Genomic DNA, 24,548 nt, shown 5'->3' with positions numbered 1-24,548 from the left:
CACCTGGGAATAGGGGTCCAGATGCAAACAAGTGTCTAACTGAACCCATGGCCTGCATTCTAACTTAGGGACCTTCCCCTGGAATTAGTCCCTTCTTATTTGCTGCCATCTTCCAGATTTGGCATTTTTCACATCCCATAGTGGTTCTGATTCATCCTCAGTGCCAAACAAGCTTTCCTTCTGCTGTCTCCTCAGCTTGCTATAAATAATTGACCCTCATGCACATTTGAAAAGGGGAAATCCATAGTCACAAAATTCAGATGCAGACAAGCAATCTACGTAATCACACATGAAAACAAGAAAGTGTCTAATTGGTGCCTGTATAATTAATATCCTGATGACCAGGCTACCTTCCATTACATAGGGCAGGTGGGATACTGATGAATTTATGAAGCTAATGGGAAAAGCTCAAATTTCTCATCCAGGCGCTAAAATGTATCAACTCTGGGGCCTCTCACAATCTTTAATGACATCTGTCCCACTTCATTTTGATGTTTGAGAATAATGTGGAAGAATGGAAGAATGTATAAGAAAACACTTGAAAATGTTAGATGTCTATACCCCAGAAATATCATGGGCTGTCATAGAGGACAAGTTCAAGTTTTCCATCATTTAATTTCAACTGTCATTGCTACAGTGACGTGGTTTAGATGATTGATGTCATTCTCAATGCTGGAGGAATTCTAACAAATTTTAATAGAGAAAATTCTACCTAAAATAAGTTATATTCATGAAGGAAATTTCTCCCCCAGTGGTTTTCAGTATTGTCTTTTTAAAAAAATTATTCTTTTTCATTTTATTTACCATACTCACATCCAAAGGAAAGATTTATTTACAAATAAGTCTTTGGGTTTTTTTGCCCTCTTATTATACTTTGAAGTGTAAGGAAATATTGAATATTGAAGAACTGTTCAGTTTGGCTGCCTTTTTTTAGGGTTTTTTGTATATTTTTGGATTTTCATGATCTGTTATTAACAGTGGCTCCTTCTCCCATTAATTATGCCTCAAGATGTGTAAAGTCTGTTTATCAGTGTCAATATAGTTGCAGTTGTCCTTGCAGTCTGTTTTAACTAGAGAGAGTACTTTGGCAGTCTAATTATACTGTGGGTTTGCATTCGTCTTCCAACCTTTCAAAGCCTTCTTAAATGCATTTGAATCTTAGAAAAGATTTTAAGGATCCTATTTGCCCTGTAGTTAATAGACAAGGCCCATTGAGCCCAGAACAACAGTTTAGCTTAACTAAGCCTTAGTCAATATAATTTGGACTGATTTATTCTGAAAACAAAATTAAATATTTCTGCAGTTTTTGTGGTTGTTGGAATTGGCTGCATTATTTAGACATAATGTTCCAGCGAGGGAGTACTGAAAAACACCTCCTTTTTTGCTTATTTATTTGAAGAGGTAAATTTTTCCATTTAAAAAAATCCAAAAGATATTTATTGAGAAAATACATTATTCAGGATACTGTGCTCAGAATTGAAAGTGCTATGAGAATACATAAAATATTAGCCCTTGTCAAGTTCTTTGGCTTTGATTCTTCATTGGAAGTTCAGATTAGGTCAGTTATTTCACCAGTACGAAGCAGTCATTTCTCATTCCAAGAAAGTGAATGGCAAAATCAAAACTTGACTAGTTTTTAAATAAAAACTTGACTAGTTTTTAAATAAAGAGAATAGTTTCTGAATACAAAGTGTAATCAAACTTTCTGGCCAATGAGCATTATAGAGCCACCCATTTCATATCATATAGAACAAAAGTGAGAATATAAAATGGTTTTCTTTTTTGAAACATATTAATTCCCACACTTATAACATATTTCCTTGAGCCTTCCTGTGTTGAATTATGATAGACTTTATCTCATGAGAGATCGCACTCTGGCAGTGTTCGTTATGTGGGTGTCCCATTTACAGTTATCAATGGCTAATATATCTTCACAAATTCACAGCCCCTCAAGATCAGTCCTCTATATTTCTATACTAACAGCTTTGATTAAGTTTAGAGATGTGGATATGCTCTGGATAGTTTATTGATCATTTTATGAAGGTCAGTTAACTATTACTAATTGATAGAACAAATTTCAGGGTAGTAAACACAAGCAAGAAAGCATCAGATTATTGTTAAAAGGAACCTTTAAGAAGAATTAACTCTTTTATGAAAATAAGAAGCAGAAACTCTCTGTTCATAAGTAATTCTTTACTTACTGGTGGAAATAAATTCATTTATTATTATCACTACTGATAAGGATACTGACTATTCAGATTGGAGACTGGGCATCTGCTCATGTTAATGTGCTCTGGTGCCTGGGATTACAACTGTGAGCAAACCATGGAACAAATAGGACTGGCCTGGTTCAGTGGAAGAAGAGGAAGCAAATACTTTTCTTTCAGGTCCGATCAATTAACCTGTCCTGGAATGGCTCCCATAATCCCGTCAGCTGTGTCCACCATCTAATACAGTCCATCAGTCTCCCTGCAAGGTCTGTGAGAGGAGAGAGGATTGTATTCTTTATATGAATAAGAACAAATGAGAAATATACAATTTTTAAGGAATTGCACGGAATTTTTTAAATTGGATAATGAAAAACAGGATAATGAAAATTCAGGTCTGTTTATCGTAATCTTTCTCAAACATGCCATTTACACTCATACTTCCTATTGATTCCAGAGTCCATCCTCTCTGTTTCCCATTGGGATAGTCATGATTTGGCAGACAAGATTATCAGGATACCTGAGTTAACAGGGTAGTCTATCAAGTCCAGCCTGCAAGGGCACACATGAGACTGGGGTCTCAGAACACAGATCTGCTACCAGTGTTCCTTACTGTCTCTTTTTTCTTATGCCATCCAGGCCTCCTTCTCCTTAACATTTATGAAGTATTTTCCTCTGAAAAGCAATCAAATAAGTGCTGTCTTTCACATTTTTCAACAGCCATTGAATATCTAATTTGTGGCAGATAATTTGCTGGCAAATGCAATGACAATGAAGAGATACAAAACTATAAATAAAGCTATCCATCCCTTACCCTCAAGTAGTGTAACTTTAGGAAGTGAAATATAAATTTATTTACAGTAGGTTGCCTTTTTTTTGATAGCTTTCCTTTCTGTGCCAATTCATGCAGAGTAGAATTAGTAGCATTTTTCCAGGTTTCTCTTGACTGAAGGAAGCGCTCACACTGCAAATATTTGAAGAATGATGTGTTTGACCCTCCAGAACTCTGTGGTTTGGGGATGCCGTCAGGAATTCAACCAGACTTCCTCCTTTGTTATAAGTGTATTTGAAAATGTCATAACAGATTAAATTTAACACTAGAATTCTGGTTCAGTTATCCAGATTGTGGTCATAAGTTACCTTTCCATTTTTATTAATATCAGTGATCCTTTCATATTAAAAAAGCAACTACCTTGGTAAAGTTTATCAATAAGAATAAGAACAGGCTGCTGCAGAATCCTTCCCACCCCCTTCATACATCCATGGTCCCCTGAATGGACCCTGAGATTATTTCTGTTTCAGAAAAGAATGAAACTAATCTGCTTATATTAGCAAAACCTAGTGAGAGTTAAGCATTCCAACGGTGTCATATGCCTATATCTAAAATCATTTGTTATGTTTGTAAATATGGCCAATTTGGACATACAGTGCTAATTTTTGGAAAAATATAAATGAGAAACTTACTAATTAAAACACACACTTTCTTATTGCTCAGTTAGTGAAAAAAATGAATAATCAACAGAGTTGAGTTGGAAAATTCCTGGAACCCTAATCTAAGGACAGCCTCTTCTCTGTTAAGCAGGTTTGAGAACTGAGTAAGCTTCTGCAAGATATGCTGTTGCCTAAATTTCTTGGTAGATGGAAAGCAACTAATTGTCAATCCAACAGCTCTTCAAAAATGTCTTCTTTTCTAAATGGCACAGTCTACCTTGCCCAGAGAAGTCTCTTTCAGGGTAATAGTGAATTTTGCATCTGTGTAGTATACTTTTCAATAATAAATAATAAATTATTCAGCCAGTTTGTAGGGCATGATGCTGTCCATATACCAGTCACTAAATGAAACTTAAGGGAAACTTAAGCATCCCTCTTATGTCTCTAATTTTTCCATATTTTAACTCCTCCAGAGTAAGGACTTTGTCATGTACAAACTTTTATTTGCTAATTCTAGTTCAAAATAGTTTCTCCCTAATATATTATTATGAAAATTTTTAAACTGAAGTTAAGTTTGAATTTTAGTCGAGTTAAACAGCCCCACTCCAGAATACATATAAAATAATTCTATTATATGTTGTTAATTTCCTCTTACACTATTCTTAATAGTTTCAGAAAAAATTTAATATTCTCTCTCATGGATTATATGATATCTTCATTATTCGTTGATTTGACAAAGAATCACCACAGTTAAGAATTTTCAACAGTGCCATAAGTTAAACCAGCATATTTTAAGAAAAAGCATGTTTAAGAAATATGTCTTTATAGAAAATGTAAGTCGTTTTTAGTGACAAGGCTCAACTCAGGTGTCATCCACCTACCACAAGCTCTGATGACTTTGATGTAATTTAATAAAACACTTTCAAGATTATTATTTTGTAATTAATGATAATAGAGATGTTGGTAGTTGTTTTTCATTGCAACTGTCATTCAAAGTTCAAACCAGTCTCCAGATTTATTGTCAAGTAGATGAAACAGAAATTAGACTCACTTTTCTTATCCCCACCCCACCACATAAGACAGTAGTTTATGATTCTCTTGCCATTATCACCTTTTAACCCTAAAAGGAGGAGAATCTTCATCACTATTTGGGTGGCCTGTCCTGCAATCCTCACCATTTAATGCCAACGCCTCTTGGAGAGAGGACCAAGGACTGGTTGGTCCAAGTCAGCCAAGACTCCAAGTGCTTCACGGAGAGACATCCAGTTCTGACAGCGAATGGAGGGCTAAACCATGCTGATACGCTCTTTTCAAACCTTGACTCTTGAAGTGCAAAGGTCATGGTTAGGGGCCACTTCCTCTCCTTGTTCAATGCTTATTACAGACACTGTTGGAGAAGCTTTAAAGAGTATTTCAGACATGGGGGAGAACAGTCACATGGAATGAAGTAAAGGAAAGAGGTGAAAAGAAGGGAGGGAAGGAAAGATGTAAGGAGAAAAAGAGAATGAGGGAAGAAAAGAAATAGTTGCATAAGTTGAAAGTTTTATTCCCCACTATAAACCCCCAGTAATTTAGAATTTACCAGCTATTTTGATTTACTAGTGCTACTATAACAAACTATCACAAACTGGGTGATTTAAATTATAAGAATTTAATGTCTCACAGTTCTGGAGGTTAGAAGTCCAAACTCAAGGTATCGGTGCATTAGATCCTTTTGAGAGAAGGACCTGTTGCAGACATCTCTGCTTGGCCTGTCGAAGGCCATCTTCACCCTCTGTCCATCGTGTGGGCTGCCCTCTGTGCCAGGTTTCCTTGTTCTGTAGGAACATCATGGGCCTCCCCAGTGGCTCAGGGGCAATGAGTTCACCTGCAATGCAGGAGCTGCAGGAGACACAGGGTCAGTCCCTGGGCTGGGGAGATCCCCTGGAAGAGGCATGGCAACCCACTGCAGTATTCCTGCCTGGAGAATCCCATGCAGAGAGTAGCCGGGCGGGCTAGAGTCCCAAGGATTGCAAAGAGTCGGACACGACTGAGCACAGGCATCTGTAGGAACATCAGCCATACCGGATTAGGGCCCACCTACAGACCTCATCTTAACCTGATTACTTCTGTAAAAACTCTATCTCCAAATAAAATCCCATTCTGAGGTACTGAGCGACTGCACCATATTTTTGAGGGGGAACTAGGGGGGAACACAATTCAACCCATGACGCTACATCACTATATTTCAAACTCTTGATTTTTGCCCCAGAAAACCTGATCTTTTCAGTGTTCTCCATGTCTCTGAAAGCTAGTTCCAGTCTTCATACCAGAAATCTAGAAGTTCCAGACAGTTTCCTCTCTCCCCTATGCCCACCCAATCCAACACCAGTTCCCATCTATTTTGTTTCCGAAATGTCTCTCCAGACTATCTACATCTCCTCTATGATCACCTGAGTACCAACTGAGTCATCTCTCACCCATTTGTATCTGTCTCCGTGCAATCCATCCTCCACTAGAGCCAGAATGTTCTTTCCAAGATACCGATGCCATCCTCCATCATAAAACCCTTCAGTGGCACCCACTGCTCATTAAGTAAAGACATTCTACCTTGTGGCCCCTGGTACCCGCTGTGACCTTCTCTGCCACCATGCTCTCCTCTCCGAGCTCATGTTTTCCATGTCACCTCCTGCATAGAACCCCTGCAAGTGCTCTTTATCCCGTCTTCACCTACAATCCAAGCCCTACTTCTTCAGAAAAAAAAAAAAAAAAACCTCCCTTACAATCAGTTGCCCTTCTAGAGCAAACCAGAGCACTTATTAGCCTTCATCACTCAGGCTATTTTATAGTTACTTGTGAAATTATTGGATCAATATCTTTCTCCTCCTCCTCTCATGTATGAGCTCCATAAGAACAAGGATATCATTTTTTTGTTATTCACCATCATACTCCTAGCATTAACACAAGTCTTCTTATATAGTAGGTACTCAAAATATATGGTGATGTTAAAAATCTGGTAGTCAGCTACCAGAATCATTTGTTAAAAAAAATGCAAAGGCAGATCTCACCATAGATATCAGGCAAGAAGTTTGTGAAAGAGTTCTAAAACTATTTCAGTGAGTGTGGTAGTAAGGAATGCAAATAAAAAGATGACTTAAGACACCAGAAGTACAAATGAAGATGAACGAAGGGCTGCATGTGTTTAAGAAGTAGGAAACTTTAAAATTAGGTCCACGGATCTAAACTGAAGCAGGACACAAGGCCAGCTCCAGGCACTGTTTCCCATAGGAACTATCAATTACATTGAGATTTCTGCCTCGTTGCGGTAATACACACAGTATTGGTACCTCAGTGGAATTAAGGTACATGCCGATACTGTTCTTTCTTAGCACTGATGCAGTAATGTTGTTTGGTTCAGCTAAGGCATGATACTTCCTTTGCTGACTTGCTATCTGCCTTATCCATCTCTTTAGAAGCACTTTGCCTTAAAAAAAAATTTTTTTTATAGCCACAGTTGACCTTGCACAACTTCAATTCCAGAACCTCATTTTACTCGTAAAGAACTGGGGCCCAGAGGAATAAAACAGTTCACTTCTCTGCAACCAGTCCATCTTTTTATATCAAATAAGTTGCAGAAGATTATTCCAAGCAGGAACCCACATGTCATTTCACCCAAGTGATAATCGTTTCTCCCCAGGATCTCTTGATGCTGGTTCACTCTTCACTCCAAACAGAGCATTAACTCTGATGATCCAGCTTTTACTGCTCCACCCACAAGGTGACCGTAGCATTTGTCACCCAAATCAGGGCATGTGTATGTGAGTTCATGGGGACACTATTGAAAATCACCTTGGGACAGCAGGTATAAAGCAGGACTGCCCGGAGCAAGCCAGGATGTACAGTCATATTACTGCTACATCAGGTTCTTCAGAAAGACCACATATACAGATGCTCAGTAAGCAGTGAATTACATCTTCTTCTGGACTCTGAGGATAACTTGTAGGAGTGGGCATCACTCTTGCCTTACTGCGTCAGCAGCAATCATTAGTATAACTGTAAAACATAATCATTTCAAACCTCACTGTCTGCCATATTTAACTGACAGACACAATCAGGAAGAGGTGATCTAAAACCTAGATGTCACTTTCTTAACAAAAAAAAAAAAAAAAACAAAACCCTCTGTTTAGGACACGTGCTGTTTTCTTCACAATTTTCGGTTGATCATTCACTAACTTCTGTAATCTTGAGAAAGTAACAGTACGTTCCCTGGCTGATTCCTCTATTTCTTCTCTAAACAGAGGCAACCAGCCAACACACACACAGACCTTTACCTTCTCATCAACAAAAATCACTGGAAGCTGGAAGCACAAAGATTAATTTGCTCGTCTGATCAAAAGTGAAATCACAAATGTCAGGCAACGATTGGGTTCCATGCTATTGTTTTGTCATTGGGGACTTTTAAGGGCTCAGGATGAAACCAAATAAATAGGATTTCCTGGGGTTTTGTGGAGTTGATTGGAGCCAAATTATGAATCCAACGTTTGCCTAGACTCTATCTCTTGAGGGATTCATGAGCACTGAACTTTAACCTGTATCCAAACACATTGCCCTTAACCACTCCAATGGCCTGACATACCTTTCCCTCAATGCCATGTTAGAAATGTAAAGACCTGCTTATAAGTTAATAGATTATAGCTCACCTTTCCAACCATTCTGTCACCTCACACATTTCATTTCAGGAGAGGAGGGAGCCCTTGATGATATGATATCAAGAAGGCCTTGGATCATCAAAAAAAGGAAAGAAACAGATTCAGTTACTTTCCTTTCCTTTATTTTCCCCCTAATTTTTCCACTAACACAGTACTAGCTCTGACTATACATATGCCAAAAAGAAAAAGTGCATAATGTTCTCTCAATACTGTGACGTTTGGGAGAAATAGTTCAGTAGTATTAATAATTAAAGCATATGAGTGCATTACTGTTAGAGCCTTTTGTTTCCATTCTTCTCAGAAATCTAACACAGTGTTCAAATGTCCAGTTTTCCTTTTACTGGTTTAGGACTAGATAAACCTCCCTGCATTTGTCTATGGAGCTTGCTTCATTTCCCATTTTATATTAAACTTCTATATCTTACCACTGTGAGATGTTATTTGAAAGCTGAATTCCCCCAAATACAGCAGAACACAATATAATTAGAAGAAATTCAAGGAACAGTTCAATTAAAACACTTATTTTTAATATTTAAAGTGTTTAAATGATGTTTAAAGGAAAGAACATAAGCTAGTTATTGTTAATGATGAGTGGCTAATCATTAAGTAGAAATTAAAGAGAAAAAATATCTAAAGGTGGAAGTGAAAGAAGTTGAATATAGGTCAGCAAGATAGAGTTCTTTCCTTAAAAGGCATGAATGTTTCTTTCAGTAAATATTATTTTATTATGTCGTTATCCCATACCCTAGAGAGATATAAAGACAAATATTCAAAACATGTTGCTCTCAATGATCTTCCAATCAAAGAAAAGAAATGAGATAAACACTAATGAATACCCAGTGCACCCAAAGCAGTACAACCCTACAAGCTTACTTTATATGGTTGTCATGAACATTAAGAGACTACATATTTACACAATGTTTAATTAAAGCAGTCTGATACACAGCGTGCATGCATGCTCAATCATGTCCAACTCTTTTTGACCCCGTGGACTGTAGCCCACCATGCTTCTCTGTCCATGGAATTTTCCAGGCAAGAATACTGGAGTGGAGTGCCATTTTCCTTCTCCAGGTAGTCTTCCCACGTCTCTTGCATCTCCTGCACTGGCAAGCTCTTTACCACTCTTTACCACTGAGCCACCTGGGAAGCTCCTCCCTGATACACAGCAGTCAGCACTGTTATACATGTTTATTAAGTCAACAAATAAATACACAAAATACATGTGCCTTAAGAGAATCACAAGCAAAACATAGTATATAAAAATTATTGAAACAAATTGATGTATAATGCCACCCTTAATGACATGTAACAGATGGTTGAAAAGATCCATGAAGATTTCATAAAGAATAGGTTATATAATGGATGAGAAAATTGACAGCAGAACTTATTAAAGCTACTAAGGCAAAAGGAAGCACCATTAACCCAGGCATAGAGTTGAGATAAATTCATAACATAGTGAATAGACACAGGTGACAAGAATATAGGATGGAAGATTGGGCTTTAAAAGTGAGTCAGGCAGTAATGGGAAACAGATAATGCTTTGTATTATTTGTTAGTATTATCATATTCGGTGATGCTCAAATGAAGATAAATCCTTTGGAAGTAAGCAGCCAGTTTTACCAGAGTCAAATGTGCAGCTATGTGATGGTCACAATGATCTATCATACACAACTTTAGCAATTAGCATTGCTGTTCTGATGGCTAAAGTAATTAGTATCGTTAGTATTGATCAATGTGCTGCCACGGATTCTTATGGGCTTCGCAGGTGGCTCATTTGTTAGAATCCACCTGCCAATACAAGAGAGGTGGGTTCAGTCCCTGGGTCAGGAAGATCCCCAGGAGAAGGGAATGGATACCCACTCCAGTAATCTTGCCTGGAGAATCCCATGGACAGAGGAGACTGGCAGGCTACAGTCCATGAGGTCACAAAAGAGTCAGACATGGTAGAGTGACTAAACAACAACAACATGCTATTCTTTTAAGATAGATTCCTTATAAAATAATGAAATCTTGATATTGAGGTAGCTTTCACATGTAAGCTGGCATGCTTAGTCTTAAAGCTGTTATTTAGTCAACAGTTTCTTAGACTCATCTCCTTTCTCACTCCTTTCCACCTTAAGTTTATGGAGAAATACTTAACAGAGAATAAAGGGTTGACTCCTGTTTTCTTCTCTTAGAGATGAAGTTCTTTCTCTATGTTCTGTCTCCAGCTCAGACTTTCTCTGCTGGTAGACTGGGAGCTGACTGAGAGCAGAGTCCATTACATCCATCCTTGAAGCCGCCACATCCAGTCCAGTATCATCTAGTACATCCTTGTGAACTGTGGTTTAGAATGTCTTAATTGGATTGGATTGGGTTGGATTAGGTTGGATCACAATGAATAAGAAGTAAAGCATTTCCTCTTATCATTTTTCAAATAACTTCTTATTTGAGTATAAAGTGAAGCATACATAGAATAATATTTAAACTGCCTTAGATATAGACTACTGTAAAGAGTCTGTATCCAACTGGATAGATTTAATTTGAAAACTGACAGCAGTTTCATCACAGTAGCTTGATAGATTATAATGAATACATCCCATCAAGCTGTATCATTTAAAGTAATACTAGTTGAAAGTAAAAAGCTTTAAATAAACCCTATTTAAAAATAGCTCATCATGTATATGTTGATAAAAACTCTGTATCACAGATTTAAAGACACAGAAAGTCTCCTTATGAAAGAAATATATGAGACTTTTAGTGCAATTAGTTCTCTTTAAGAGACAGGAAAAAACCTAATTATCATACACCACATTGATGTAATTCCAAGCTGAGTACATGTATGCATTTAAATCATGGGAAAATATCCTTGAAGTGTAAATGATATACCAAATTTAGTTGTTAGGCAACTATTTCTACCATTTGGCAAAGTATACCTTAGAAGAACAGTCTGCAACAAAGAGATTTGCTTCAAACTCCTGATTTTTTAACCAATGCTGCTCTAAATCTACATGCTTTGAACACATAAATTCTAATTGTTTCTTGGAAATGAACAGCAGCTGCCTATAGATGTATCACTTTATTCATTTATTTACTGCATATAAAATCGTTTAAAGGTAAGGTAGAAAAGGAAAGAACTTTTAAATCTTATGTCTTTCCCATCTTCTTAAAAATCTCACACAATGATCAGGAAAGTGTTCTCACTGAAAATCATATTTTGTCTAATGTGTCTGAAAATAATATATGATTGTGTTATTTGTATATGAAGAAATCTCCTTAGAGATAATCAGACATGCAATTCAGCACAGAGAGTCTAGAATTGACAAAGTTATGCTTGTAGTTCTTATTTATGGATGACAATTATTCTTTATAAACTAGTTGATGGAAAGAAGTGTACGTTCTCTATCTTGATTGATTCTCCTTTTGCTGTTTTCTTTCTGTCGTGATGGATGTAGCTGAGGCGTATTCTGTTGAGCGGTTCCAATAAGTCATAAAAGGGAAACAGTCTTTTTTTCTGGGCTTATAAGACCTTGGAGACCCTGAAGATTTGAGAGTTATTTTTTTTCCAAACATAAAACAACAGAATGAGCCAGATATAAAAGGATACCTACCAAATGATTCTATTTACATCAAGCTCAAAAACAGGCACAAATAATCTTTGGTCAGTGTAGTGGTTCCTTATCCTTGGAGTCAAGCCTCTGGTAAATGGTGATGGTACATGGTGTGTTTTCAGATATGGATGCTGGTTATATGAATGGGTTCAGTCTGTGACCATTTGTTAGCTATTCATTTATCTTTTGAATGTATGTTATACCTCAGTAAAAAGTCCAAATAAAAAAGGATAAAAGAATAAAAATTAAAAGCATACATATTTCCTTTTCCTCCAGCATACTACATTCTAAAGGGGCTCCTACTAGTCACAGTTTACAATAGTTGTGTTGTCCCAAGTCATAGAAGTGTTTAGCAGCAGAGCCAGCATTTTGGATCTTTTGCTTCCATGTCTCGTGATTTTTTATTTTTGCCAATCACAAGTTATGCTTACCTCTCAGACCCATGACACGGCCTACTGGCAGGAAAGCTTTTAACCTTTCTCTATGACCTAATGCCATTTGCCCTGTTAACAGGAGAGTTGTGTGAGGAGAAACTGGACTTCTGCGCCCAGGACTTGAACCCCTGCCAGCATGACTCCAAGTGCATCCTGACCCCAAAGGGATACAAGTAAGTCTGAGGCTGCCTTGAGGCTCATGACTGGGGGAGTAGGGCCTTTCTTTTTTCATTATTTAGGTATTTATTATTTATTTGGCTGCACCGGGTCTTAGTTGTGGCATGCATGATCTTTGATCTTTGTTGCAGCGTGTGGGATCTAGGTCCCTGACCAGGGATTGAACTTGGGCTCCCTGCGTTGAGAACTCAGTCTTAGCCGCTGGACCACCAGGGAAGGCCCAAGGAGGGCGTTTGGTTAAGGAACCCTCTTCTTTCAGAATCTAGCTTCACACCTTTGCTCAGGATTTACAGGGCATATTCTTCAGGGTTATTGGCATTTTTATAAATGTTTATTTACAGTATGAGCTTTTTTTTAGTACAACAGAGTTTCCTTTTGTTCTGTGACTTTTCAAGGGAAGTTTTGTATGAAATAAAATGGCCTTTGAATGTGTGTGTGTTTAATCACTCAGTCATGTCCAACTCTTTGCAACCCCATGGACTATACAGTCCCTGGAATTCTCCAGACCAGAATATGGAGTAGGTAGCTATTCCCTTCTCCAGGGAATATTCCCAACCCAGGGATCAAACCCAGGTCTCCCACATTGCAGGCGGATTCTTTACTAGCTGAGCCACCAGGGAAACCCAAATAAATTCATAATATCTACTAGATGCTTTGTTACCTGAACGGAAGTCATCTTTGGTCAAATAAGAAGTTTAAATTAATGTACCTGAAAATGTTTTGGTCTGCAATAATACTTTAGCTACCCAAAGGGAGGACGCAGAGCGACCACATGTCCCGGGTTGCCTTGGTACAATCCGTTTACGTCTGTTGTCTGTGTCCTTAACATTTAGTGTCTCCTTCACTCGTGCGCATGTTGTGTGGGGTGATAAGGCATCCAGTCATGCCAGCTAGCAATCTTCCTGAAATATGTTTCATATCAAATGAAATTATTCCTTTGCCACAATTCTGTAGTATTTTTATTTGTTTGTTTTTTGGGTGTTTGGTTTTATTTTGTTTTTTTTTTTTTTCATTTTTTCCCCAAACTTATTTATTTTTAATTGAAGGAAAATTGCTTCACTGTATTGTGTTGGTCTCTGCCAGGCATGACCATGAGTCAGCCGTAGGTATACATGTGTCCCCTCCCTGATTAACCTCCCTCCCACCGCCTACCCCTTTCCAACCTGCTAGGATGTTACAGAGCCCTGGTCTGAGTTCCCTGAGCTATACAGCAAATTCCCATTGGCTATCTGTCTTACGCATGGAAGCATATACAGTCATGTGTAGAATTCTGTGATATTTTAAGGATCTATCAACAGCAGCTTCTTTTCTTAGCCAGGCAGTAGTTTGGAAATCATCCTGTAGGAACCCTTTATTTTACACACGAGGAAACCATGACCCAGAGAGGTCCGTGGCTGTCCAGAGGCCTCAGTGTTACTTGGGGGTGCAGCTGGAGCTGGATTTTATACTTCCCAGCTGGGTGGTTTTTCTAGTACAGGTTACCTCTGAGAAGGTTCACACTGTATCACCATGGCAGGTGGTTTGTTACAGAAGATAAGCTGGATTCTCAGAAATGATACTGTAAGGCTCAGGTTGAGCTGTGCCTACAGGAGACAACTAGCAAAGAGCAATACTTGTTTCTTTTTTTTCTTTTAATTTTTTTTATTTTTTCATTTTGATTGGAGGCTAATTGCTTTATAATATTGTAGTGGTTTTGCAGTACATTGACATGAATCGGCCATGGGTGCACATGTGTTCCCCGTCCTGAACCCCCCTCCCACCTCCCTCCCCCTCCCATCCCTCTGGATCATCCCAATGCACTGGTTTCTTTACCCAGTGTTTACTGAGCCTCTGCCATGGGTCAGGGCATGTGCTAATATTCCCATCGTTTGATTTTATGGCGCTTTATGGCTATTCACTCTCTCATATTCAGGCTTAGTTGCCATAGGATTCAGAGAATTAAAAATTACTCAGGTCAGTTTTATAAGAATAGGTGGATTAGAGCTAGGACAACATATTAATACTTGTCAACAGATTATTGAATATTCCAAGTTGAATGGGAGATGGGGTCATATCAGCTGACCCCTACTGCCTTTCAAAGATCAATCTGAGTAAAATACTTATTCTCAAGTTTCATTTAAAGAATATTTTATTTCAATTTGATTTAAAATTCATTATTTTAGAATATACAGTTGCAGCACCTGCTGATTTTATTTGATGCTTTTTTAAAAGAAAGTATATTTGATTCTACTTTTCATATTTTAGTTTCCAACCGTATGTGGGAGAAACAAAAGTCTTATTGAAATCTTTATTTTATACAAAATTCTGCATTGCATTTTGTTCTTCCAAATACATAGGTATATTATTTTAAGTCTTAATGTCTTTGATCTCCTGTTAATGAATTTGGCAAGTTGAACTTCCATCATTTACATAACAAATGTTGTCATTTCTTAGAGAAAGTAATCAGTAGAGCAGATGGTTTTTCAGAAGGACTTATCTGCTGGACAGGTTTCACAAAGCTTTGTGAATTGTAATTACAAGATAGACTGTTAGTCAAACTTAAAGGAAACCATTCAAAAATAAGTTCATCTTCAAAAAGACTACCCTTAATTCAGTATCTTTAATTACTATCGATTAGATTGCATGCTCCTTATAGTGCATTTTCCTGGATTAAACATTAACTGATTTGGGAACTTATTGTTTTTAGCAGTAATTTGTGAGTTTGTATGTAGTTCAGCAGGAAACAGGATAAATCATAGTGTTTGCTATTAATCCCATATTATAAATAATTGCACATTGTGGGAAAGGAAGTTGCAAAAAAGTAAGTGGACTTAGAAACCAAAATTATATGAAGCTGCTAAAGAAAATTTCTACCAACAAATATTGTTTGGACAAGTTGTACTGTTTCTTCAACTACATGTTCTTATTACTAAGCTAATAGAGCTGGTTTTAGTTCTCTTGCTTTATTCTATACCTCATAAATCTCCTAAATTGCTTTGAGATATTTTTAGACTATGATATGCCGTAAGTAGAATTTTCAAGCATACATCTTACTTAGTCAGCTTTGGGGCTTCTAAACGATATATTTTATAGTCTTTGCTTTCTTCCTTTTTCCTTGTCAGATAATAGAGTTCAGGGAATGTGATACATTTTATTGATAATATAAACTTTAAGGAATTCATAATTAAATATTTTCTTCCTGTTTTGAAACTCTGCCTGAGGAGTCAAAGAAAGGCCAAAATGTTGGTCATGATGTGACTCCGAGTTCTAATGGGCTTGAAAAATAGTATCTGTCGAGAAAAGAATATAAAATAGCTCTTAGACAGCCTCTTTGGTGAATACGTGGGTGTCTTATCTTTTACTTTGATTTCTCTTCTCAGATAAATAATTCAGAGTGTTTCAAAGCATTTCTTCTTTCTTTTAATGCTCTGTACTTGAGCAGCTCTGCTCACATTAACATTGATGGAAGCCCTTTTCTCAGGCCTTGTCCATCTAGTTGAAAATGTCTATGGCCATTTAGAATCCATTTAACTTCAGGCTTGTTTACTTTGCTTTGTTATGATTTAGCACTAAAACCACTGGCTCTAGAGCAGGCATGCTTATGCAGTGAGCTCATTTCATTTCTTAATTCATACATGCAAGGCTAAGTCTGTGGTGCCCTTAGACGGTATATACTCCCATTTATTTTAATTCATCAGTTCTCCAGTAACTCCTAAATACTGATTTTGCATTTTCAGGCAAAACTTTTGGCATTCAATAATATCCACATTCACTAGAGTGTTTTTAATTATTCTCGTTCTCTTACATCTTAATGGCTTTGAAATAGAAAAGTAAATAATTAGTACAGTCTAAACCATGAAAAGATTTTTTTTTAGAATTATAAAGAATTACATAGAATTATTTTTTAAAACTTATCATTTATTGATCATGCATTATATATAAAATGCTATGCAAATTATTTTGTAGATAACGTTTTTATTTAAGCTTTTAACAAACACCTGTGGGGTGGAAATTACTATATATATGGTATAGATGGGAGTAACACATATATTAAGCAGTATAGTCAAGATTACATACACTTAACAATGAAACCAAAATATGAACACAGCTCTGCCCAATTGTAAAGTCTAAATACTATTAGGCTAAATTAATTTCCTGTTTTTTTTTTTTTTAAGTTAGTAAACCCTTTCTTAAACTCCAAACAGAAATACTCATGAAAGCCAGTGTGTAAAACTAATGAATCACAGCAGTAAAGTGCTGTTGGGTGGCGGGGTACAGAGGGAAGCTGCCAGAAGCCCCCTCCCTATTTATGGCCATATCTGTAGGAGTGCCAATAGCTTCACAAAGCATAGTTTTATAATCACTGCACATGCCATATTGCTTTTCTCTGAGCACCTTTAAAGTATTGTGTCTTGGTGTCATAGATAGAATTCCAGTGGTCAGCACTGATGAAAAAGTTTTTAAAGGGAATGCCAAGTAACCAATTCAACAGCGTAGAACTATGGTTAGAAATTCAGGCTTCTTATCAGATTGCTTGGGTTCAGTTCCTGACTATGGCACACCAATTGGATGTCCTTGGGAAAGGCAGTTTGTGCCTTGTTTCCTCACTTGTAGCAGGGAGGCATGGTGTCACCAATGTCACATGACTGTGGAGAGAATTCAGTGAATCCATATATGAAAAAGTGACTAGAACAGGGCCTGAAGCAACATGCTCAAAGAACATCAGCTGCATTATCATCCCTGGTTCTTCACCAGCTGTGCGACCAGACATCCCTTCTGCCCCACACCACCAGAGTGAACAGTCTGAAAAGCTGTCCAGTATTGGGTCCCAGGAATTCAGTATCACCTTCCCTGCTCCACCCAGTTAGGTCAGCCCCCATTCTGCCCTAACAGTAGTCTGGATTCATGATGAATTAGAGAGTGTCTAATGCTAATATGTTTGCTTTTCATAATATTATATTTTACTCTAATGTATCCAGTCTCTATTGGAAAATTAAAAATGTTAATTGTTCTTAAAAATTTGCTTAAGGTTCTTAATACGTTTTACAACACAACACTTTTATCATGTCAGTACTCAGATGAATTAGCTGGAAATAGAGGACACCATTGCCAAATAGAGTGAAGGAAGAAGAGAGGGAGGAAGGGAAAGAGGAAAGAGTGAACCCTGGTGCAATTAGTCTAATCTTATTTGGATTGTGGAGGCATGTTGTCATCTGAGAGTGGAAAATTGCTGTTCCTCTGAGAGATCACAGTGAGAAACGTGGAAGGCTTCGCAGATCAGTACTGTTTTCTAGGCATCTGTTAATGTTTAGGCTTTATGAGCCTGTTCTAAATGTTTTTTCGAAGACAGTACCGGTTTCCTAGAGGAAACACAACTGTTGTGCTCATTTTGGCTCAGTTAGGTTTGAAATTATTTACCTGCTTGTTCAAACAGATGTGACTGCACTCCAGGATACATAGGAGAACACTGTGACATCGACTTCGATGACTGCCAAGATCACAAGTGTAAGAACGGAGCCCACTGCACCGATGCGGTGAACGGTTATACCTGCACCTGTCCTGAAGGCTACAGGTAACAGTGCAAGTGAATATTTGTATTTAAAGTATTATAGGACTCAGTTCATATTGGCAATTAAGTAACATCTAGTCAATGTATTTTTTTTTTCCTGTTCATTCTTCAGTGGCTTGTTTTGTGAGTTTTCTCCACCCATGGTTCTCCCTCGTACCAGCCCCTGTGATAATTTTGACTGTCAGAATGGAGCTCAGTGCATCATCAGGATCAATGAGCCAATATGCCAGTGTTTGCCTGGCTACCAGGGAGAAAAGTGTGAAAAATTGGTCAGTGTGAATTTTGTAAACAAAGAGTCTTATCTTCAGATCCCTTCCGCCAAGGTCCGGCCTCAAACAAACATCACCCTCCAGGTAAGGTTCCCCCACTAGCAAGAGCTGATCTCATCTGAAATCAGCTCAGCTTCCTAGCATAAATGTGCCTGGCAGTTTGTGAGTGATGTTATTTCTTTAACGGACAGTTACATACTGCACAGCACAATGACAGATAATGCTGCTTGTGTGAAAAGTTCCTGTTAGTCTCTCTAACATTTCTGTCTGTCAAACCTAAATGGACACCAGGCATTTTTATTCACTACTTGATCACATAAAATACACACACACACACACACACACACACACACACACACACTCACACTGAGAAAGAGAGCAGCAAAATATCTTTGTTTTGTGCTTAGGTAATGGCTTACCATGTGGCACTAGTGTGAAAGAACCCTCCTGCCAATGCTGGGTATGTAAGAGATGTGGGTTCAATTCGAGTAGGGAAGATCGTCTGGAGGAGGGAATGACGACCTCTCCAGTATTCTTGCCTGGAGAATCCCATGGACAGAGGAGTCTGGCAGGCTATAGTCCATAGTGTCACGAAGAGTCAGACCCAGCTGAAGTGACTTAGCATGAACACATGCACAATGCCATTTGATTCATTTATTTCTGAGGCTCTGTGGTTCAGGTACAGTGGGGGGGGGTGGGTGGAGTGGGGAGCTTTCCTTAGGAAATTTGTAGCTGACAAGAGCGCAAATGAGACAGAAAACACCTTGACAGAATATTCAGCCAAGTGTCATTTAACTTCACTGGAATTTACAAACTCAAATTTTAAGTCTTTCCACCAAGTCACCATTTACCTTTGAGCAAGTCATTCAGACCCCTATAGACAAGGTTAGGCTAGATTAGGGGTCATAACTTGACATGGGGCAGATTGGGGCAGTTTGTTTTATCTGTTCAGCAAGATATTTCAATATGTTTTTAATTCAAATGTGTGTAGCCAAGTTCCTATGACCCTATTCCTTATTTGTTTTACCCTGGCACTCCAGCAAGGGGCCAAGGCTTCTTGAGAAGTCATGAGAAATGGGACCCCGGAAGGCAGGCTGACGTTCTTTAAAAAGCCTGCCTCCCTAACTTCCAGCGTTTGCCACCCAGGCTGTTATGAGAAGTACCCAGGGGTGTTTGGGCTTAAGTTCTAACTTTTCCTGGTTCTTGGGAATCCTCAAAAAGTCAGAAAGCAGACTAAAAACAAAGATTTCCCCCAATCATGGCATAATTTAACATGCAACATGAAAATCCATTGTGGTCAATACAATCGCATATCATATATGCCATAAAAAAAAAAAAATCCATAACAGGAGCAAAAAGAACAGGTAAGTGAAAATCTCCCCCAAAGGAAGTTCTTAGCACATTTGGTAACGTTAAGAGTTTCTTTTTCTTTTTTTTTCTTTTGGGACTGGCTACCTTTTTCAAATTTATTTCTTTTTTAATTGAAGCATATTAAGTGTTTCTTATTATTCTTTTTAACAGAAAGGAAATGTGGTCATTTTATTCCTAATTAGATTTTGTCATTGTTGCCTGAGACAATATAGCTTAATTATAAGAGGGGAAACTTGATTCACATTAGACACTGTGAACTTGATATGGAAAATATTTTTCAATTTTAATTTTCTGAAGTATAAATTGTGTAATGTCCTTATTTTTGCATAATTTAAGGGACATGAATCTTTAAGCTTTAACATTGCTAATATGCGTGGAAAGAGAGTAAATATGTGTTTATGAATTCGAAAAACGTTTTGAAGTTCTTTATGAATTTATTTATAACAAAGTAATCCAGGAATGGGTCATCTTTCAAGTAATCATCTCAGTGTGTATTAGTATTTTCTCAGAGCCGTAAAGAAGAAATAAACTAGACTAAAACCTCTTCACTAGGAAGTCTTGTTTCTTCTTAATGAAGTATGTATGAACAACTATTCATCCTACTGATGTCAAGGTTACTTCCCACCAGATCGCCACAGATGAAGACAGTGGAATCCTCCTGTATAAGGGTGATAAAGACCATATCGCTGTAGAACTCTACCGAGGACGAGTTCGTGCCAGCTATGACACCGGCTCCCACCCGGCTTCTGCCATTTACAGGTGAGGACCTCTCAGCTACTGGTAAAGGTGGAAACAGTTGCTTAATGCAGAACTGCTTTCCTTCGATTATTCTGTTATGGGGAGGGAAGGAATAATTTGACCACAGCAGACTTTGTAAGTATGTTAGAGGCCTGGCAATAACAGCATACTCAAGTTGGATAATTGAGGAAAGATTTATTAGATGACTATTTACAAAGATTGGTTGGGACAGTGGAGTGATCTGAAGTTAGTAACTCAGGATATTGCTCCTGCCCAGGGGCTTGAAGGAAAGAGGGAGACAGCAGTTATGGAAATCAATGCACAGAAAAGGAATTGTGGAGAGGACTGCCTGACAGAAAGAAGCACTTCCACCTTCGTTGGAGGAATGCTGTCAAGCCTCAGGGAAGGAATCAGGGTTTTAAATACTTGATTTCCCAACAATCTCCTGCCCATGCTTCTCTCTGGCCAATCAGATGCCAGAAAACATCAGACACCCACTGATCTCGGTAATGTAGCTCACACATTAGCCTCTCAGGGCTCAGCTCAGGGAGAAGATGGATGGAGAGTAACTCTAGAGAAAGAGATGCAGGATACCCAGTATAGGGAAAAATTTAAGGTTACTATTCATGCATTGTGTATTTATTGAGCATTTGATGTGTGCGAGGTGCAGTTCTAAGCTTTCAGCAACAAAGTTCCTGCTCTTAAGAAGCTTACACATAAGAAGCCAGTGGACACCTCCAATCATTCATTTTGGAAGTTTCTAATAATATAATGAATTGATGATATACTGAATGGCTAATGATGTACTGATATGTGAATGGGGGAGGATACACTACTCAAAGTATGCTTTTTGCATAACCTTCAGAGCCCCTCCTTTGGGTCTCAACACCAATCATTTGGCAGACAAGTTACCTAGTTATCGAGTTTATTTCTTTACATGTATAAATAACTACCACCATTTAGAGCAGGGTCACAAATTCATAGGCAGTCAGTTTTTCCAGGTGGATAACTAAAATGAACTGAGTGGGCTAATTGCAAGCAAATGATATGTGCTCTCATTCTTTTATTCTTAAAAATATTCTAACCTTTTAGAGAAGCTTTTCTGTGTTACCAACAGCCTTGGTGTTGTCATCATAATAGGCATGGTTGTAAACAGAGTGAACTAAAAGCAAATGTTTGTCAAAACAGGACTAGACCTCGTCTACTCGGGTCTCCCTGAATGCTGCCATGTGAAAAAATGTGGACCCAGGTTTTGCCAGAGCTTCTGATTTTTCAAGAAAAAAATTAACACTTTAAATATAAAGGTTTCCTTCCTTAAATATGATTCACATTTTTAAAATGCCATTTGTGGCAAACAAAACACATTTGTAGACCAGACGCACTGGGCACCAAGTTTGTGGGCATTAACTGAGACATAAATGGAGATACCGGCCTCTATGTTACTGACATCATACTTAGATATTTTCCATGTGTGTCACATGTTATTTAATCTTTCACAATGGTTCTGGGAAATTAAATGCCAATTGTAGCCATGAATGAAATTCAATAAGTCCTTTTGGTGGTAAGCTAAGCCACTTGCGAATATTTAGAGCCTGGAAACAAACACATAATTATTGGTTTCGAAGTAGATTACAATAGTTATTTCATCTCTAAATGGTGATGAATTAGTGCCAATATTTTAAATGTTGCTAGGTCTTTAAATTTTATAGCCTCAATTTGTTTCAACTCCTAAAAAGATTTCATAATATTGATTTTATGGTTCATTTTTGGTGTTTTGTTTGTTTGTCTTGTTTTATGCAATGAAACAGCATAGAACTCTCAGAAACTGTAGTAAAAGTTCCTGGAGTTGGCTTATTAAAGTTAGTGTTCACATAAAATACACTTAAAATGCTTCTAGATGAGTTGTAAAAACCCAAGTGATTATATCCAAATGAGGACTTACTCTAAAGAGCTTATTACAAGTTTATGTTCATTACAATTTTTGCCTGACAATAGAGTATACCTTGTAACATCTATAAAAAAAGAATAGTATCATATCACACACTTTTTGTTATGAACCAAAAGTAGAGGTTTCTGCTTGAAGATCATCTAATGGAGACATCTGTTATGAGGGCCAGGGAAAACATAACATTTGTTTACTTCTTGCTCTTAAGTTTATGTCAAAACAATCAACAAACATTGCATTATTTTTAAGTAAAAGAAACGAAGCAACAGTCACCAAGAATTTGAATAGAGAGATCATACATAGATTGATTTATTGATCTATTGATATAGATAATATACACACACATATATATGAATATAGTAGTATTCCAAATAAGTAGGAAAGAAGTTCCTGTGACATAGACACTATTAAGAACATTAAATTATTTCAACAGCTTAGGAGAATCTAGTTTTTGACAAATAATAATCATAGTGTGAGAGCTGGACTATAAAGAAAGCTGAGCACTGAAGAATTGATGCTTTTGAACTGTGGTGTTGGAGGACTCTTGAGAGTCCCTTGGACTGCAAGGAGATCCAACCAGTCCATCCTAAAGGAAATCAGTCCTGAATATTCATTGGAAGGACTGATGCTGAAGCTGAAACTCAGTACTTTGGCCACCTGAGGCGAAGAACTGGCTCCTTTGAAAAGACCCTGATGCTGGGAAAGATTGAAGGCGGGAGGAGAAGGGGACAACAGAGGATGAGATGGTTGGACGGTTGGATCACCGACTCAATGGACATGATTTTGAGTAAGCTCTGGGATGGGCAGGGAAGCCTGGCATGCTGTAGTCCATGGAGTCACAAAGAGTCTGACACAACTGAGCGAATGAACTGAACCGAACTGAATCATAGTGGCTAAGACATGTGTTCAGATCTAGGCTTGCTCAATTACTATACATAAACTGTAGCAAGGTATTTAATTTGACTGTGCTTCAGAATTCATAATATTAATTTTTCTGTGCTTTAAAATTCATATCTGTAAGTAATAATATAGTGAAGTGAAGTGAAGTCGCTCAGTCGTGTCTGACTCTTTGCGACCCCATGGGCTGTAACCTAGCAGACTCCTCTGACCATGGGACTCTCCAGGCAATAGTACTGGAGTGGGTTGCCATTTCCTTCTCCAGTAATATAGTACCTACCCCATAAAATCTCTTTGAGGATTTGATTCTACACTTAGCTCTGTCCTCACTCTTGCCTCACTTTGTCTTCATTATCATCTCCCTTCTAACAATAGAGGAAAATCTTTCTGTGTCTATTCCTGGAGCGCAGCAAGAGTTAAAAGTGCATCCTCTATCCTCAGACATTAACACTAGAAGTATATCATGTTTTTAATTTCTATGAAGGGCAATTTGGAAATAGCTTTCCCACTTCTGGGAATGTATTCGAAAGATATGCCTGGAGACATAGAAATGATATATGCACAAGGTAATTCACTGTGGTGTTGGTTCTAAAAACAAAAGTTAGGAAACAACCCAAGTTTCTAACTAAATAAACTATGGGCAGCCACACAATGGAATATACTGTAAAAGGAAAAAGGAATAAGGGAGGGGAAGAGAGGATTGCAAAGTTCTCTATGTAGGATACTGAAAGATTTCCAAGGTCTGTTGCTCAGTTCAAAAGAAAAAAAAGTAGAGAGCAGTGTCAAAACAAAGTAAGGTAGAGAACAGTGTCCTTGTATTTTTATTTCCATCTACTTTCATAAAGAAAAAACTAGGGATAGAGAGGAAAGAATGTGGTTGAGTCACAACTGGTGTATAAGTACAATTTTATATCATTCTGATTTTTGAACCATTTGAACATCATTACAACTCAAAACCAAAATTGGAATAATGGAAAAGAACAGGCACTCTAAAGACGGTCTGCCTTGATTCAAGTCCCAGATTTACTGTCTATTAACTGTGTGTCTTAGTCAAATTCTGGTTCTACCTGATAAATGGAGATAATAAATCATAATTTCATCTTTGTATGACTGTAGTAAAAATTTTATGATTTGATACATGTGGAGTATTTATAATGCATACCAAATAATAAGTGATGGTAGCTGTTGGGATCATAAATTCAGAATGTCCAGAACTAACTTCATTTCCTTTGCTTCACCCTGATACATTCCTA

At 37.7% G+C, this 24,548-nt stretch overlaps 1 protein-coding gene across 3 annotated transcripts in view; it reads left to right on the top strand.

Moving 5' to 3' along the window:
- SLIT2 (slit guidance ligand 2) overlaps window positions 1-24,548 on the top strand; it is a 384,683-nt gene that overhangs the window by 340,410 nt on the left and 19,725 nt on the right. For all 3 annotated transcript variants that reach the window (XM_070452103.1, XM_070452104.1, XM_070452102.1), the window contains 4 exons: window positions 12,430-12,523; window positions 17,941-18,078; window positions 18,188-18,428; window positions 20,344-20,474. In XM_070452103.1, the coding sequence (XP_070308204.1) occupies window positions 12,430-12,523; window positions 17,941-18,078; window positions 18,188-18,428; window positions 20,344-20,474 (604 nt within the window). The remainder of the gene's footprint in view (window positions 1-12,429; window positions 12,524-17,940; window positions 18,079-18,187; window positions 18,429-20,343; window positions 20,475-24,548) is intronic.

The sequence above is a fragment of the Odocoileus virginianus genome, chromosome 21 (assembly GCF_023699985.2).
Source record: "Odocoileus virginianus isolate 20LAN1187 ecotype Illinois chromosome 21, Ovbor_1.2, whole genome shotgun sequence".
Lineage (NCBI taxonomy): Eukaryota > Metazoa > Chordata > Mammalia > Artiodactyla > Cervidae > Odocoileus > Odocoileus virginianus.
This window is presented reverse-complemented; position numbering and strand designations above follow the sequence as displayed.